At 34.6% G+C, this 19,117-nt stretch overlaps 1 protein-coding gene across 4 annotated transcripts in view; it reads left to right on the top strand.

Annotated features, from left to right (window-relative positions):
- RUNDC3B (RUN domain containing 3B) overlaps nucleotides 1–19,117 on the top strand; it is a 101,024-nt gene that overhangs the window by 29,805 nt on the left and 52,102 nt on the right. For 2 of the 4 annotated variants that reach the window (XM_037510536.2, XM_037510554.2), the window contains exons 3-5: nucleotides 3,229–3,279; nucleotides 11,993–12,126; nucleotides 16,849–16,934. In XM_037510536.2, the coding sequence (XP_037366433.1) occupies nucleotides 3,229–3,279; nucleotides 11,993–12,126; nucleotides 16,849–16,934 (271 nt within the window). The remainder of the gene's footprint in view (nucleotides 1–3,228; nucleotides 3,280–11,992; nucleotides 12,127–16,848; nucleotides 16,935–19,117) is intronic. The other 2 variants (XM_037510545.2, XM_037510564.2) reach the window with 1 other exon arrangement.

Raw genomic sequence — 19,117 nt, 5'->3', positions numbered from 1 at the left:
GTGGACTTGCTTTAATTTTGAGGGCATCATATTAATTTCAGTTCCTATATCTTTCTGGTTTTTTAATTTCAGTAAGTTGCTCATTCAGATAACCTAATATTTTTACTTTATTAATTTTTTCCTACATTTCTTTCCTTAAAGTCACTATGATTTTTAAAATGTAACATAGTTGTATATTTTTGGTACTCAGTTTTTAAAAATTGTTGAATTGGTGAACAAATACTTCCATTTTTAATGCACCTATCATCTTCCAATAAATGGTATTTTTAAATCAGCCTTTTAAAACTTTAAGATAAATTATATATAATATTACATTTTAATTTCTAAACTTATTAAGAAATGAAAAATGGCTGCATATAAAAGATAACATTGTTTTGTTGTTCACTAGATTGCACTGCATGTTGCAATTGTAAATATTGCTTCATTAAATTTTTTTTCCTCTATATAAATAACATGGTTGAAGATTCAGAGTTTCAAACAATAAGAACTTGCATTAATATTTTCATTCACAGAATAGAGTATATTCTATTTGATATTGACAATTTAAAAAGAAAACTTGAGTATTGCATATTACTATCTGGTAACTTATTATCAAATTTGTTGGTTGCCTTACAAATAGTAATTAACTTACAAATTGATACTTGGAGTATATTTAATAATCCATCTTGGATCATTTATAAACAAAGTCATGTACCTTTACTTTATTAGAAATATATATTTACACATATCTAGAGAGAATTAGAATAAATGTAGCAAAGGAAATATTCACCATCTACATTTAGCAAATTATTTCAATCAGAACAGCTCAGTCACGAACATAATTGAAATAAATAGAAAGCTGAAGTTGGAACAAGTGCTAACATGAAAGAAAATGGAAGAGAAAATGTTATATTCAGTCTCATTACCAAAGTAAATTCAATCATTTAAAGCAGTGGTCAGTAATATTTTTAGAATGAGGGTCAACTTCATCCTTTTATTCCATTCATCTCCCAAGAGATTCTTTTGGCTAGAATTTCACAAACTAAATAACTAATATAATTATATATAATATTATAATGGAACATTTGAATGGATTTTGTTCGTCAACAAAACATATTCTGTTTACTTGACTCTTGGTTTTGTCTCAGCTGTTTTTCTAAGCTACTTAATGGTAAAATACAGTTTTACTTTCTCTTAACATTATATATTTCACACAAAGGATTTTATTTTAGTTGCTAATAAAAACTTTTTTTCTGCAGACAAGCATTCCTTGGGCCACTTTAAAATAATGTGAACTTTGTTACTAACATTTTCTGCATTAGTGGCAACTACACTAAAGATTTTAATTTTATATGAAAAATATTCACCCCAGTCACATTACATATTTACCACTTCATTTTTTTTCCTTCTTATTTTTTGAGGATGTCAGTAAGAACTCATAACCAAGAAAACCAACTGACTCATTTCCCTGCATCTATCAAATATAATCTATAGCCAAAGGAGTAGATCAACATGAGGCTCTGGGGAACAGCGATATGCTGGGTCTAGGCATTTTCTCTCCGTGCCTCTCCTTTCCCATCCCAAATGGAGGGGTATGGCAATTTTACTACAACTTCGAGATTCTGGAATCTAGTGGGTTGTCGGTTGTCATTTGTTGTGGATGCTTCTGGTTGCTTATAACTTACATAGCGTGATATATCAAGTTGTGACTAAAGCAGTTAATGTCTGCAAATAAGTGAAGATGTTTTAATTTTTAAACTTTTCACAAGATGTTTCACAGCCAAGATCAAAATAATATGCATAATCAGGGCATAAATGCTAATATTAACAGCTTAAAAAAAGTCTATCTATAAATTGAGTCTTATAATTGATTCAGTAATTATTTCCCACTTTATATCACAGATTGTTTAAGCCGTGTCATAAATCTGGACATGATATATCTCATTTGATACACTTTTGAAGAAAATTTCTTTAAGATTTTCTTGGAAATTGTTTTTACTTTGGTAACCTTCTGACTGCGCTAATAACTACAAATAAGATACATAATTTGATTTTCAGGGTGGTGATACACAGTAAATGTGATTTAAACATTAATAATTAATATTTGCAATGAAAAGCATTATGTTCTGATTTACATTTCAGTGCTGAGACACTTATTTTTGTTTATTGTACTTGTAGCAAGATATTATGTCTAATATAGCCATGAACTCAGATACCAAATTATAAATTTTTTTGGACATGTGTTTGCAAATGTAATATTTTTTTAAATATTGCATATGAAGTTAGGAGTATAGAGAATATATGGTAGAAATATAGCCAGTAGCACAACTGTATATATCGCCTTCCTTCCATTTTTCATAAAACATTGGTAACTCTATGTGTTTGGTTCTTGTTTAGTTTCAGAAATGATCTAAATATTTGGAAAGGTGTGGGATCATGTTCTATTAGAGATTTCAGTGTTTGCTTATGAGAGAAGAAAATATCCTTTTTTTAGGAATGTGACTTCAGAAATTTGGCTTTGTAATTTTCCTGTATAATTATACTAGGAATTTCCAAACAAATTGCAAGAATTTACAGTGCTTTTCCAGATGTGATTGTTAAACAATAATTGGAAGCTCTACAGTAGTATTTTGCCTAGAGTAGACATTAGTCACTGTTGGTTAAACTGAACATTATTTTACTTGATATCTAGTGCTAGTCTCAAAATTAAGGAAAAAACAAAAACATACATTTTAACTCATCTTAGACTGAAGAAAGAGAATGCTCTTCAAAATGTACTTTTGTATAACTTTCAGAAAACTTAACAGTAAAAAAAAAGTATTTTTAAAGTTAAAACTTTCTGATAGTTCATTAAGTAATTTTCCTAACCAGTCTTATAAATTCTGACACAGAAGACTACCAATTTCCGTCAAGCATTTTGCTCATTTTATATTCTGTCTTTATCCTTTCAACATATTTGGAGAATGATGGAAATGAAAGTAAACAGGGAGCAATTGCTTCTCATTTATTTCTGATTTAAAGACACCTTAGCTTCTCCAATGGAATATATATGAAGGATCAGCTTGGTTTATATGCTGAGTGTAGCTCAAATTCATCTTGAGTTCATTTTACTTACTAAGTAAAAGTTGTGTTTATTGTTTCAAGATTATTTGTAGCCATCTTACTTGGACTGTTCAGTTTGCAATTGTAAACTTGATGGCAGGTTTCTTAAATATCTGTGTATTGTTGTTGTTGTTTATTTTTTTAAAGAGATATCCCAAAGTTGCAGATGGCTGGCTCATCTCCAAATACCTCTTCAAGGTACTCTATGCTGGTGATGTCTCCCGCCACTGAGCTGCACGGGAGCATGGAATTGACTTACTGGGGAGGGCTGTATCAGTTAAGTGATCTTTTTTAGTATGTTGCATGGGTTTTGCAAAGCATTCTGTTTTTGTTAATCCAGAGGGCACAGACATATTTATGCAAATTTTAACATTAAAATCTGTGTTGTAAACCCACACAATAATCTGTTTGCTCTCTTTCTTCTCCCTTGTAACCCCCTTCAGATTTCTATTAAGTTTGTGATTTTCATCAAGATTTTATTACTCAGGCATATCTGTCTTATTTACATTTATTCTAACTCTTAGTGATATAAGAATTATTGGTTATTTTCTTAATTTGTAAGTGCTGTGTGATAACGTTGGTATTACATTCAAACTGGGAGCTCAGGGAAGTTATGTGAAATTTTCAAAGCCACTCAGTAAAACTTCCGTGGGTGCTATCAGCAGTACCTGCTTTGCTGAACTTAAACCATTAGTGGGAACATATTTCTTAGTTTCCTTTTTCCCATCTAGAATGCATGCCTTTATACACTTATGTCAAAAATATTTTACTGAACTCTGTTGTATACAAAACACAGCTAGGTTTCTGTACTTACACCTAGATTTTTATTATATTTTTTAATTTGAAGTGAAATGCAGTCATTATTTTTAAACATTATAGTAGGACAAAAGATATAAAGTAGAAGACAAATATTTCCTCAATTCTGGTTTCACAAGTAATCATTTTAATCACTTTCTTTTGTTGTGTCCCTACATGTAAACTTAACCACTGTTGAAACAAATTACACTTTATTCCTCAGGGCTACACATTTATGTATAGCACTATGTATGGACTTCACCCTTTGGTTCTCTAATTCAATCTACAAATATTTAAGCTTTATGTTAAAAAAAAATGCCAGTGGGAGAAGAAAGAAGAAAGGACTTTTGTACTCTTCTTGAAAAGATGGTAAAATTACTGGGATAAAAGAAAGATCTTGCTGTCATTCAGTTTCCAAATTTTTGGTGAATCTTAAATTTTTTGTTTTTAAGCGTTGACAAATATTTATTGTATAGTTACATACTTTTATTATTTGTGATAAATTCCTTACCAGTGAACAAGACATCATCAGTAACAAAGGAAAATAATTACATTTTACAGATTAATAACTATAATTCATAGTTACTAAATGAAGGTATCCTGTAAGTAATATACAGAGCTGATAGTGTAAATACAATTGAGTAACTTAGGATTAGATTTCTTTTGATTCAGTTTAAAGTATAAATAAAATCATTTTTAAAGTTTAAATTCACATCGTTTTAGAACATTAATATGAGATTTTACTTAGAAAATTAGTCAAAGTCACAAAATAAATATGTACCTTAATAGTAGTACTTTTTATAAAAGAAGACTCTGAACTCCTGCAAAAAAGGGACTTTAGTTAGCAAGAAATGGAAAATATTAAACTGACTTTCATAAATAAGTTCTGATGCTACAAAATTTAAAGTATAAAGTTGAAAGTATGTGAATATTAATTAATGGCAACAATAAATCCACAACTAACCTATCTCCTTTAAGTATCTAAAAACTCTTACAGTAGTCAGAGTGGCTTATTAAAATTTGATGGGACTATCTTTTATTGTTTGTCTAGATGAATAGTAGTTCCAAGGTAGTAGTCTTTGATAATGTCGTCTGAGTGATGTATTGAAATACTAATAGAACTTCAGTTTGTGAGATGTTTTTCATTTGCTATTTACCTAGCTAGACACAATTACAAAGGGTGGAGAGAGGAAGTCACTTAACAGATTCATTTATATTTTATATTATCTAAAGACGATATGTCATTAGCCACCACTTAGTAGAGAATCACTTTAGAAAATTTAGTTCCTGTTCTTAGAAGATCTCATTTGGCCATAAAATAAGATAAAAAATGAACATATTGCATGATATGAATAGATGTCTACCTTATTGAGTATAGGAGCGGTTTGAGAATAACATTGATTCCCAGAAAGTAAGGTTATTTTTTAGATGCTGAAATTTAGGCAGTTTAGTGGAAAATAACATCACATATATGGTTAGTAGTAGGAAGTCTTTTGGACACTTATTTTCTGTGTGTAAAATGAATTAGAGTTGGCCTGATGAAATGGAAATCTATTTTTAAAACACTTTGTCATTGTTAGAAAGCAAAAAAAGGCAATTGCTAAGAACACATATAATTAAAAGCATGTCATACAGTCACAGTCATCAAGATCTTTAAAAGAGAATTTTATTAGTTACAGCTTATCTTTGGAATGAAATTTCTTCAAAATATAGACTGGTCAGTTTTATGCTGTGTGATTGCCTTCTGTAGTTATTTTTTTTTAAAGAAAATGGGACTATCTTGGGAGTTATTTTTTTCAATAGTTGTTTTTAAAGGTATAATCGTCTTTTAGCTTTGCTTTTTCATTTTTTTGTTGGATACTAGTTACAGATTAAAAGTCCACCTTTTATTAGTAGTTTTTCTGTGTTTAAGTAAAAGTGATCTTCAAATAATATCTCAACCAATTGAACCCTTCTATTAAATTAAATCCTTTTCATAGATGTAGAAATTATTTAAATAAAATTTTAGGATATACAAACAATTTACTTGGGAATTTGTTTGAGGGTTCTGAGTTTATAAATTTCATTATTTTGAACTAAGAACTTCACTTTGGAAATGATGCACATGGTATAAAAAGGAAGGCAGAATCAACCAAGTCGTTTTCACATTTAGTCTGTTGGTTTATTTAAGATCCTACAAGTCATAAAAATATGTCATTCTGTTAGTTGTTTAGTTTCTCAGCTTGTAATGTAAGAGGTCTTGTTGTTATCTTTTGGGTGGAAGTCTTGTAGATAGCATAACCTATCCATAGCAGGAAAGGATTTAGTGTCTCTTCCTTCTCTGTTTATCCTAGGCCTACATTTTTAGTTTTTGTATAGATTTGTTTCCTTGCCTCCAAATGGTACTTTATTAAATTCTTTTGGTATCTGACAGCTCTACTTTAAAACATCTTGTAAATGGTTTTCCTTAGTGTAGGGTAAAGAAAATGTCAGGCTTTTCTGCCCTTCCGCCATCAGGATAGATGATGGATCCTTGTCCTGAATGCATGCCTGATGGCGGGCACCTGGAATAGGGTGTGGGCATAGGTAGATGGGATTCAGCTGAGTTAAGACTGTGCTTTTAAGGGCGGCGTCTCGGGGGGACGCCAGCAGCCCCAGCCAGCAGCAGCAGAACCTGAAGGAGAAGCCGACGCAGAAGCAGAGAACGCCAGAGAGCCCAGATAGAGTAAAGATTTGCTGGGGGCTGGGAGGCCTGCCAGCCTCCCAGCCCCCCAGCCAGCACCCCTGCCTGCCATATGCCTGGTGAACCCCAATAAAGGACCTGCAAAACTACTGAGGACTCTGACTCCTCCTTTACCCGGTCTGCATGGGATCAGAAAACCTGCACTCTGCCAATTCCTGCCCCTACAATTGGCGTATGTCGGCAAGATCCATGCAGACGGGTATTGGAGCCCTCCGAAGACCTGGAGGGACTAAGGAGAACAGACTTTGCCTGTGACGACGCTGGAGGCACCATGGCGGTATAGAAGATGGATACGTCCACGAGCTACAGGATGAGACCTGGCGTGAAGGAGACGCCCGAAAGGACCAGCCAACGACACCGGAAAGGACCAGCCAACGACACCGGATAGGACCAGCCAACGACACTGGATAGGACCAGCCAACGACACCAGATAGGACCAGCCAACGACACCGGAAAGGACCAGCCAATGACCCCTGAGGCAGCAGGCCATTGCTGAAGCAGGGAGAGGCCAATGGACTGATAGACTGATTAACTGATGATTTTGGACTGACAATCCCGCCAGAAGGCGGAGGACCTTAGCAGGTTGTTTATTTTTTGAGAATCTGGGGGTGGCCAGTGGGCCTAGATGGCCAAAAGCAGCCTGTGTATGCCCAGTGGCCAGGTGGAGGAGAAAAGCCAACTAAGGTGGCAAAAGCTGGTACTGATGCTAAGTTGAGAAGCCCTAAAGCGGCTGTTAAGCAGCCTGGGTATGCTGAAGCCCTGTGAGTCTCGTAAAATCACCTATGGGTGATGCCCTGCTCATTCTTGAGTGAGGGTGAGGAGCTGAGGAGCCCGTCCTTGGGGGACGGGTGGGGAATGTGGCTTGGGGTGGAGCCCAAGCCAAATGCAAAGTTTGGATCCCCAACCCATGTGCTTGTGCAGTGGGTTGGCTTGAGAGCAGGGGTCTGTGAGTCGCATGGGTGGCCATGAAGGCCGAGTGTTGGAGCGACTGCAGACAGAAACCCTGAGGGTTGGCGATTACCCCCAACAGAATAAAATTGCCAATCCCAGAGCTAGTGCATCCTGGGGGTGGATGCTGTGTGTGCCTTGTAGCCTAGACTACAGCCGGAGAAGGCCAGGAAGCCTGACGGCTCCTGGTATGTTATAGTAGATGCCGTGAGTGATTCCCCTCCCTTATATGAGCAGTGCCTTCGGCAGCAGATTTGGTGGCTCATCTGCTGGTACCAATAATTGTCTTTTGCACTTGGTTGGTGCCCTGCCTGGACTTATTTGTGTTCTGTTGTATTTTGTTATATTGTATTTTGTTATATTTGATGTATTTGCTTTTGTGGGCCATGGCTGCATTGTTTGTTTGCTTAGAAAATTGTATATACTGTATTGTATAGACTGTATGGCAGAAAATCCTGAGGGGGTGGACTGTAGGGTAAAGAAAATGTCAGGCTTTTCTGCCCTTCCGCCATCAGGATAGATGATGGATCCTTGTCCTGAATGCATGCCTGATGGCGGGCACCTGGAATAGGGTGTGGGCATAGGTAGATGGGATTCAGCTGAGTTAAGACTGTGCTTTTAAGGGCGGCGTCTCGGGGGGACGCCAGCAGCCCCAGCCAGCAGCAGCAGAACCTGAAGGAGAAGCCGACGCAGAAGCAGAGAACGCCAGAGAGCCCAGATAGAGTAAAGATTTGCTGGGGGCTGGGAGGCCTGCCAGCCTCCCAGCCCCCCAGCCAGCACCCCTGCCTGCCATATGCCTGGTGAACCCCAATAAAGGACCTGCAAAACTACTGAGGACTCTGACTCCTCCTTTACCCGGTCTGCATGGGATCAGAAAACCTGCACTCTGCCAATTCCTGCCCCTACACTTAGTCTGTGAAACTCGTGAGAAGGTTTAAAATTAATTCCCCAGTCAAACATTGTGATTCTCTCTTTTAGGATCCCTGTCAGTATTTTAGTATCCATTTCTTGAGAGAAATCTGATAGTTGTAGTTCTCATTTGAAAAATATGGAATGATATAATTAATAGGAGCCAGAGGAAATTAGTTGAAACTAAAAACATTTGGGGGAGGCAAATATATGGGAAAAGTTTGAATTAAGGAGAACATTTTAAAGATTGTTTTTTTCTAGATTCTAACCAAGTATGGGAAAAAGCTTAACTTTATATCTCATTTGCACTTTGTGGTATAAGAGGAGTTTGAGTCCCTTAACTGTTTGTATGATAATAGTGGTAAATTACAATAGTATAATTGTTAACATGTGTATTATATTAATTTCTAATTACTGCATGCATATTATCTAATTTAATCCTCATAGCAGTTATCAGGTAGGTTCTACCATTATTGTTAACTAATAGAAGAAACTTAGATTTGTAAAGTGACATTATTTGCTCAAGATTGTATAGTTAGAAAGTAATTTAATTCAGTTCCATCCAACTCAAAAGCCCGTAATAGCTTTTTTTTTTTTTAATTAAGGTTACATTCATTTACAACACTGTAAGTGTTGGAGTACATTTCAGGAATACATCTTCTCACCTCAGTAACCACATATATGTTATCACACCCAGCACTAAAGGTCCAGTTACTATCCACTAGTCAGCCCTTTCTCCCACTCCTTCCTCTCTCATAACCACCATTCTTTCATCAGAGTCTAAGGTTTTGGTTTTGTTTATATTTTGTTTGTTCATTTGCAAAAGCCCATATTCTTTTTTTTTTTTTAAGATTTATTTATTCATGCATACAAGAACTGGGGTACAGGCCAGATGTGCAGGAGGGTGAGAGGATTCACCAGAGACAGAGTGGGGAACAGAACAGGCAGACTGACTGAAATACACTGCTGAGGGGAGCAGTGGGTGAGACAGGAAGGTCCGCTGCACCGTGTGGGTATCTCCCCTGCCAGCCGGGATCGAATCTGCACTGCAAAGGCTGTGGACAGCTTCACAGCACTGCACTCAACTGTCTGTGCCACCAGGGAGGCCCAAAAGTCCATATTCTTAACCATCAACATTCCTGTCTCCTCCCACATGGCTAACAAGTTGATGACATGAAAATTGCCTTAAAGACAAACTCCACTGAGGTACTCTACTGTGAATTTTTTGTTTTTAACTCAAAGAAGATAAGGGATAAAAGAAAGTGATGGGTAAAAATTGAGAGGAAGAAGGGAGAGTATAAACATTCCTGTAGATTTTTATTTGTAGGTAAGACAGGTTTAACTTTTAAAGAGATGTAAAAATACATAGGCGTTTGAATAAGAATTTGTAGATTTTCAATATTTTTTAATATTCTTATTTATATATACTAAAGGTAAATGTACTTGTCTAGAATTTTTAATATTTGTAGTTAGCCATACAGACATCTTAATGCCAGATAGCACTGCAATTGTTACTAGAAAAAGATACATACTTTGCAAATAAGATTACCTGTTTTATGCTAACTTACCAAAACATTTGTTTAATAAGTATTTATTGAATGCCTACTGTGATCCAATGTGTCAAGCACTGGAGCTTGATTTAAAGACAATTAAGAAACAATCCCTGCCTTACTGATTTTACAACCTAATATTGGAGACAATCAAATGTATAGAAAATTATGAGGAAAGTAAGCACAGATTGTTATGTCAGCACATAAAGAGGGAATCAACCTACTGTATAGATCACTTATGGTTTATCAGCAGAGGAGGTCTTTAAAATGTCCTAAATTATAAGACTACCTATATTATGTAAGATTTCCATTGGTTGATTAACCATAAATATATTAGAAATATCATAAGGATCTTTTTAAAAATACCAATCCCATAGCCCCTTCCCTAAAGATTCTGATTATTTAGTTGGAATGAAACCCAGGCATGAGTATTTCTTAAAAGAGCCCTGTTATTCTTATGATTGTGAACTACTCAGATGCCATTTCAGGCAATTCTCCTAAAATATTGTTTGTTGACAAAACTCCTAGTGATGTTGTGGGAGAGAAACTATTACTGGGGAAAGGAAGATTTATTTTAATTAGTTCAAAACAAAAAAGCATAGATTTAATAATATAAAAGCAAATCTTTATACATTAAGATTAAAACAACTTCCCTAGGTAAGAATAATCTTGACAGACAGCTGAAGAAGGTATTAAGATATCGCTCATATCCTATTTAAAAACAACAACAAAGGATAAGACAATACTAAACCAAAACAAACCCTAGAAATCTGACTGTAGAATTAAGTCTATTGAGTAGGAAGGTGAAGGGTAGGGAGCAAAGTGGGAGGGGGGCACTGGATTATGGTAGAGGATTATTAAAGTTTTTGTAGTGGGTGAGGTCTGGTTACACATCTGAGGAAGCATGACCCTATTCCCTTAAATTGTACAAAGTTTTGTAAACAAACATTACCTCAATAAAAAATAATAGTTAAAAAAATTTTTTTAAATACTAAGAACAAAATTGTTCTGTCAACCTAGTACGCAGACGCTGCATGGTTCTGTAATATTAATATAAGAACATTTGTTCCTGAACAGACATGTAACTGCCCACATCTCAAAAAATTAGAATGGTACATGTCCACAGGACTTTTTCATGGGTTGGAACTAGAAAGGAGCAGATGAATGATGATATGGAGCTTTATGGCTTTATAGATGAGAGTAGTAGGAGATACATGAAAAGTTAGTAAAAGTAGCATTCTGGTTGATTATATAGTAGAGTAGACCACATATTGATTTATTTCTTTTAAATATCCCTATGCAGTAGAGGAAAGGTTTTTTTCTTTTCTTTTCTATTTCTAAGTAGAGAAAACTTTAGAATTCAGCTGTTGACATTTAAACTGGACCGCAGTAAAGGTTTTCTGTGTACTATCCAACAGACTATATTAGAACAGATAGATATTAAGCTGCAAGACTTTTTTTAGAGTCTAGTCTCCTTTTTATTTCATTTTGTTTTATTCTTAAAACACTATAATCAAAGTTATATAGTTTTTTTTTTTTTAAGATTTATTTATTTATACAAGAACCAGGGCAAAGGCCAGATGTGCGGGAGCATGAGAGAATTCACCAGAGACAAAGTGGGGAACAGAACAGGCATACTGACAAAATACACTGCTGAGGGGAGCAGCGGGTGAGACAGGAGAGGATGCTGCGCCATGTGGGATTCTTGCTGGCCGGCCGGGTTCGAACGCACGCTGCAGAGGTTGTGGACAGCTTCACAGTGCGATGCTCAACCATCTGTGCCACCAGGGAGGCCCTATATAGTTAGTTTTACAGCTAGTTAAACTTATAACAGGACTAGATTGAAGACTTTTTACACCAAAGTTAGTACCCTCTCCACTAGAGCATGCTATGTTATCTTTTATTTTTCAGAATTTTTGTGTTCCCGTTTTTTTGAATTTTCTAGTCTAGTTTTCTTTTATTTTGTATCACAATTTGTCTCCTGAAGGTCAAGTAACCTGGTTTGGTTATGAAAGTCCACGTAGCTTCTGGGACTATATCAGAGTGGCTTGCCGGAAAGTTTCACAGAATTGTATCTGCAGCATTGAAAATATGGAAAATGTCAGTTCCTCTAGAGCTAAGGTAAGATATCAATAATAATATGCAGCATATTTAATCTAATTGTAAGTGGTTTTGAACCAAAGGGAAAGTTGTTTTTTTATGTTGTATATTTTTTTCTTTGTTGATATTAAACACTTGATCAAATTTAACATCTTTCAGAGACCTATTTCCTTTTCTTTTAAATTGCATGTAGTTATTTTAGAAAGTTCTTAAATCTTTATTGTTTCCTTATGAATAGTAGGATGGTACATAGCTAGTCACTTTAGAAAGCATAATACAGTGTTTCCTATTTCATAAAGTTTCTACATTTTATGAATAATCTAAATCTGTTATGTAGAATCCAGAGAGTCCAAAATGTCAAAACTGTTTTCATTAAAATCAAGATATTATTTGCCTTTTGCACTGTGTTGATATTGTCCTACTAAGCAGAAGCAATGGTGAATAAAACTACTGCTGCCTTAGCATGAATTAAAGCAGTGGCATCAAACTATACCAGCTGCATTTGAGTTCTTTACTACCATGCACTCAGTCAAAAAAAAAAGAGAAAGAGAGAGAGAGAGAGAGAGAGAGAGAGAGAGAGAACGAAAGTCCCATTTTCACTTATATTTTCAATATTCTGAGTGACAAAATAGAAGATATGCATAAAACAGTATATTGAAATATTGCCTCAAGGAAATACACACATATAGTTCTTTGAGTTGTGAGCCAAGCATGAAACTTTTTTCCATGCAAAACTCTTTTTACTTGAAGAAAAGTCTACCTTTGAATCATATACAGTGTTGTATATATTACATCAATAAAAGAATAATAGAATAGAAAAAGAAAAATCTACAAGCTATATATTTTTAGACTTAAGCATTTGCTTTAAATAAAAATGAACAGAGTAAGCCTGTTACTTCAAGGACAACAGCTGACAGTATTTGTTGTCAATAGTAAAATAAAAGCTCGCCAGTAAAAATTAGTAACTTGGAAAACTTGTATTCACCATCTTAAATTTTATATCTTTTCAGAAATAAACACTTTTCTGATAACATTGGTGGCAAAATTAACAAATGCATTTTTTACTGGTTAATGAAATGTGTCAACATTTGGTAGACCTGCATGTCTCATTTTCCAAATGACTGATGCATGGAATTACAAAATCATGTATGGTTAAAAGATCTTTTTAAATAGAATATGGACTGATGAATTTAGTGTAAGGTAGTATGAAAAGTTCATTGATGTGGTTATAGATTCCATGTTGCAATTAATTTTAAAAAATTATCACTTACTGAGTTTTGATATAAAATCATACTATCCAGTTATCTGAAAAGGCTATTAAAAGACTCACTTTTTCAATGGTATATCTTTGTGAGACAACATTTTCCTCATATATTTGAATCAAAAAATACATTGTAACAGATGAAATGCAGAAGCAGATCTATTACTCTCTTTTCCCTAAGTCATTTTAAAGATTTGAAGTATGTAAAAAAGAGCCACTTTCACTAATATTTTTGTTTAGAAAAAAATGCTTCCATAAAAATACTAATGCAATGGGTTAATTATTTTTATTTGGAATAACCTAATATTTTTAAGTTTCCTGTTTTAAATTATAAAATAGTAAATATTGATAAATATAACCTATATCAAAGCTTTTTTGGGGGTTCTCTAATATATTTAAGATTGTGAAAAGTCTAAGCTGCTGATAATAAGCTTTATCAGCTTTTTGTTTTTTTATTGGATTTCCATAGTAGCTTTCCTTACTATTTTTGACACTTAAGAGAAAAAACAATTATAAAATGAAATGTAAATTGAATATAAAGATTACAAATGGATGTACAGTTTAAGACCAAGGCATCATTCATTATTTCATAATTATAAGTTTATAAATTACATATTTTTATAATAAATATGTCAAAAGAATAGTTTCTAAGTTTATTATTCCTAAGTTTATTATTTCTAAGTTTATTATTCTAAGTTTATTATATAATAAATATGTTAAAAGAATAGTTTCTAAGTTTATTTTTCCTGCACTCATTGTTATTTAGGAATTTTTTTCTTTTGGAAAAATTTTGTTTGGTAAAATTGAAAATTATATGTCAAAATTTAATAAAATAATTTGTAAAACATCAACTTGATATCTTATTTTTAAAAGATGCTATTTATAAAATTTAAATTTAGTGACAATAATTAAAAATGTAGCTAAAACATATCAAACTTCATAATATGGAAAAGTACAGATAAAGTTGATAGCTATGATTTTTGACATCTTTTGAAGACTCTGAGAGGCAGAAGAATATTCAGAAGAGACCCCCAAATACTAGAACTTCACAATAATATGTAATATTGCAAAGAGATTGCTTTAATGACCACTTTCTATTATGACTCATAAAACTTTATCTCCTCTTTTAACCACCACTTGACATTTCCTGTCCCCAGTTCTGATTGTTTTATACTCTATTCATATTAAATACTAATTTCATACGAATTTTTGTGAAATACTGTTTTCCTCATATTGTGCCTTTTCTGCACTTCTCATGGGTAATTCCAGTGCCCAGTAGCTAAATTACTTTAGTTCTTTACTTTTTATCCATATTCAGCAAGTGTTTATATTGAGTGTGTCAGAAATTGTAAATACATAGGATACAGTGACAATGGTGAAAAAGATGACCAAGAAACAAGTGATATGTATATTGCTTTTCATTAATGCAACAAATATGTATTTAATCTCAGAAAATAAAACTAAAAGGTTAGAAAAAGAAATGGTGGAAGAGGGAAGATTGGATAGTTAGGGATGCCTTCTACGAAGAAACATTTGAACCAGGATGTGACTAATTGGAATTGTGCTGTGCAAATCTTGACCAACTCTTTGTATCTTATGAATGAGAGTTTGTAGATATATAATGCAAATAGATTTGTCTGCTTTGTGGTTTGTCTTTTCACTCTCTTAAATGATTTTAGTTCCCCCCTGAAACATAGGGAAATGTATGCATGAGTATTAATTCAATGAGGTTGGTTGGTTTGGCTCTGAGAAGATGCATTTCCTGACTTACAGTTGTTTCTTTGTTTTGTTTCTTCATACATAAGGTAGTGACCATGGTGTAACCTAACTCCCACAACTCTTGGGAAGATTAAGTATCTTTATGTATTATAAAGTTCTTAAAACAGATCTGTGTGTGTGTGTGTGTGTGTGTGTGTGTGAGTGAGTGAATTGCATTCTTTATATATATGCAATTGATATATATTGTTCTATCAATTGTTTTATCAATTGATATATATAACAATATATATCAATATTTATAAATATTGAGTACTGTTATTGACTTTTTTCCCCCAAAAGCCTTCAACAGCCTTCGTCATTATTTAGCTGATAGAGTCTAAAACATTAAACCTATTTTGCTACTTTCCACTTAATGGACACAACAGACTTTATAAGGCTGTTTGCCTTTTGTTCTATCAGTTTTTTTGTTGAAAGAAAAGAGCCGTTAAAATTAGAACAATTTATTATCACAGTCTAATGAAAAATTCCACAAACATCCAGGGACAGGAAACTGGGTGCAGCCCAGTTTTGTATGGGTTGAAATTAATAAATTTGGAAACAGGGCTTTCTCCACATTTCTTATATAGCAATAGCACAGTCTCCTTTGTCTAACTTTCTGGAGAACAATTTTCTCTGCTTTTGTACTGGTGAAATTGTAGCCTTTTGATTCAAAACCCCACTACTAGTGTCTGAATCTTTTAAATGAAATGTTAAGAGAGAATTTGGAGATTGCTGGCTAGGGACTGACTTGCCTCTTCCTTTTTCTGTTCTAATCAGGTAATTGTAGGTTCTAAACTTACTAAGAAGGACCTATGAACTAACAGGTACTGGGCAAGCTGAAAGTGAGTGTTGAGCCTGGCAGGCAAACTGGATGGCATACTGACTACACTCATATCATTCCTTTTTTTTCCAATACTACTACTGCTTATAGTATAGCCTTTCATTACATTCTTATTTTTTTTATTCTAAACAAAGAATCCAGAAGAAATGCTTTGGATTATTTAAAAAAAGTTAATTCACTAGTCCCAACTATTGAAACGATGTCACGCTTTTTCAAAAGTAAAATTTGATTATTCATATTTAATATTTTCTGTTTCTGTGATTATGTGCTAGAATATTCATTTTGAGGCATTTTTGTTGTTCGTTTTTTTCTGATTTAAATATTCAGTAGTAGTTTTTAGTATTCTCTGGGGTTAACTCATGATTTGTATGCATGACAAGTAATGAAATTTCAGGTTCATTATTAATTGCATAAACTTCCATCTGGAACAATAGGTAGGAAATTGTTTCACACACTGATGTGAGTATAATGATTTTTATTAACAAGAATGAAATCTGTTCCTCATGTTTTATAAGGGAACACAATTTTAATTAGCATGTTGATTTTGGGTGTTGAAGTAGAGAGTTACAACTTAAATTACATTATATGATTCAAAAGTTTTCTCTAACACAAGAAATTCAATAGTAATGGTTCTGTTCCTTCAGAGGATAGAAAGTTAATCTGACATTCTGTACCCTCTACCTTCAGAGAAACAAAATTTGTGATTATATATAATTAAAATTTACCTATTTTATCTACTTAAATATTTTCTCAATCTTTATTGTGTATTCTGAATGAGTTGTTCTTTACATATTGAAATGCTTATGATTTTTGATGCCACAGTGGGCAAAATATTTTTAACTTACAATTTTTTTCATATTGATTCTTTCTTTCTTCCTTTTAGGGTAGAGCCTGGATCAGAGTAGCACTCATGGAAAAACATTTATCTGAATACATCTCTGCAGCCTTGAGAGACTTCAAAACAACCAGGTTTAAAAGTCCTTTATTTTCAAATATATATGTGAAAAAGTCCTCTAAAATTTTAAAATAAGAATAGAATGAGGCATCATTCCATTTCCAAAATCTTCAGCTATTTTATTTCCCCCCTTTTTTTTTGTACTGCTCAGAAAAACCCATATTTTCTCAGGAAAATATAATATGTCAACTAAACATACATCTACCTTGGTTTATCTTTTCAGGCTTGAGATTATGCCTGGAATCTCGTATCTGAATTATTTCCAGTTCCTTCTCTTTCAACACTTAAAGTTTCATTCTCTCCACAGACTTTATTGGCCAGTTTGAAGAAAAGCCTAACTGTGAAATTTCTGTGGTACTCCTTTTCTTACCACATTACAACATTTCTTTCTTTTTTTTTAAAGATTTATTTATTTATTTATTTTTATTATTATTATTTTTTAATAGAGACATGTTATTTATTTATTTATTTGTTTGTTTGTTTTGTTTATACATGCACTGGGTACAGTCAGAAGTGCGGGAGGGTGAGAGAATTCATCAGAGCCAGAGCGGGGAGCAGAACAGGCAGGAGGACCGAAGTACACTGCTGAGGGAAGCAGCGGGCGGCAGGAGAGGTCTGCGCGCCATGTGGGACCCTCCTCTGGTGGCCGGGGAGCAGCTGGGGATCGAATCGGCACTGCAGGGGCCGCGGGCAGCTTCGCAACCCAGTGCTCAACCGCTGCGCCACCGGGGAGGCCCTAAAGATTTATTTATTTTTATGCAAGAACTGGAGTACAGGCCAGAGGCGCGGGAGGGTGACAGGATTCACCAGAGACAAAGCAGGGCTCAGAATAGGCAGATGACCAAAATACACTCCTGAGGCGAGCAGCGGGCGAGACAAGAAAGGTCTGCCACACTATGTGGGAATCTCCATGACCGGCTGGGAATCAAACCCGTGCTGCAGAGGCTGTGGACAGCTTCCCAGTGCTGTGCTCAACATGCTATACCACTGGAGAGGCCCTACAACCAACCCTCCCTCCCTCCCTCCCTCCCTCCCTCCCTCCCTCCCTCCCTCCCTCCCTTCCTTCCTCCCTCCCTCCCTCCCTCCCTCCCTCCTTCATAAAGACTATAAATAAATTATTTATTTCATTCGTATGTATATATTACTACGTTGTAGTTATGTATAAATTAATGATTGCTCTATTGCCTTTTTAGGGCAATCTATACCAATGTTGTTTTTCTTGGGTTGTATAATAGACTTAAGAGATGATACCCTGGCCCATAGGAAAATAGGACTTCATTAATTTTTTATGATGGAAATAATGCTCATATTAGGGCCTCCCCGGTGGCTCAGCATTTGAGCGCTGGGTTGCGAAGCTGCCCGCAGCCTCTGCAGTGCCAGTTTGATCCCCGGCCACCAGGTGAGGGTCCCACATGGCACGCAGACCTCTCCTGCCGCCCGCTGCTCCCCTCCGCAGTACTTCAGTACTTCTGCCTGCTCTGCTCCCTGCTCTGGCTCTGGTGAATTCTCTCACCCTCCCTCGCTTCTGACTGTATCCAGTGCTTTTATAAATAAATAAATAAATCTTTAAGAAAAATGCTCATATTAGACAACAGTCACTCCTATATTAAAGTCTGGTCCACTGATCAGTTTTTGTAGCTTTTGTTAAATTGTGTTTCTCCCATATCGAAAGCATTTTTAAATATAAGTATTCAATAATGTCAGTGCTTTAGACATGTATTGTTCAATACAATAGACACATGCCACTATGTAAATTAAAATTGATAATGATTAAAATACTAATTCAGTTTTCAGTCACTGTGTCACATTTCAGGTGTTCATTAACTGTGTGTGACTAATGACTATGAAATTGTATAGCATAGAGACAGAACATTTGTTCAATAAAGTTCTGTAATGCCTCATACAGTGCAGCTTCCTACAATTCTAAATTGGTCTACTTATTGCTACCTCAGCTATATTTCTGAAAGAGAGGAAAGAGTGACAACTATACACCAGTATGATGGAGAAAATTAGGAATCTATATAAAGCTATCTTACCTTGAATATTTATTTACAAGTCCTGATACAGTATTTGACATTTCAGATTTTGAGTAAATTTCATCTTTTTTTTTAGTTAATCAACTGATACAAATTATATCTTTACTTAGGAGCCTCTTTGTTTTTAGATAATAAAAGTGTAAGTTTCTCATTTGGTGAGT

This window comes from Talpa occidentalis, unplaced genomic scaffold (assembly GCF_014898055.3).
Source record: "Talpa occidentalis isolate TD23 unplaced genomic scaffold, MPIMG_talOcc4v2.1, whole genome shotgun sequence".
NCBI lineage: Eukaryota > Metazoa > Chordata > Mammalia > Eulipotyphla > Talpidae > Talpa > Talpa occidentalis.
Note: the sequence above shows the minus strand (reverse complement) of the source record. Positions and strands in the feature narration are given on the sequence as shown.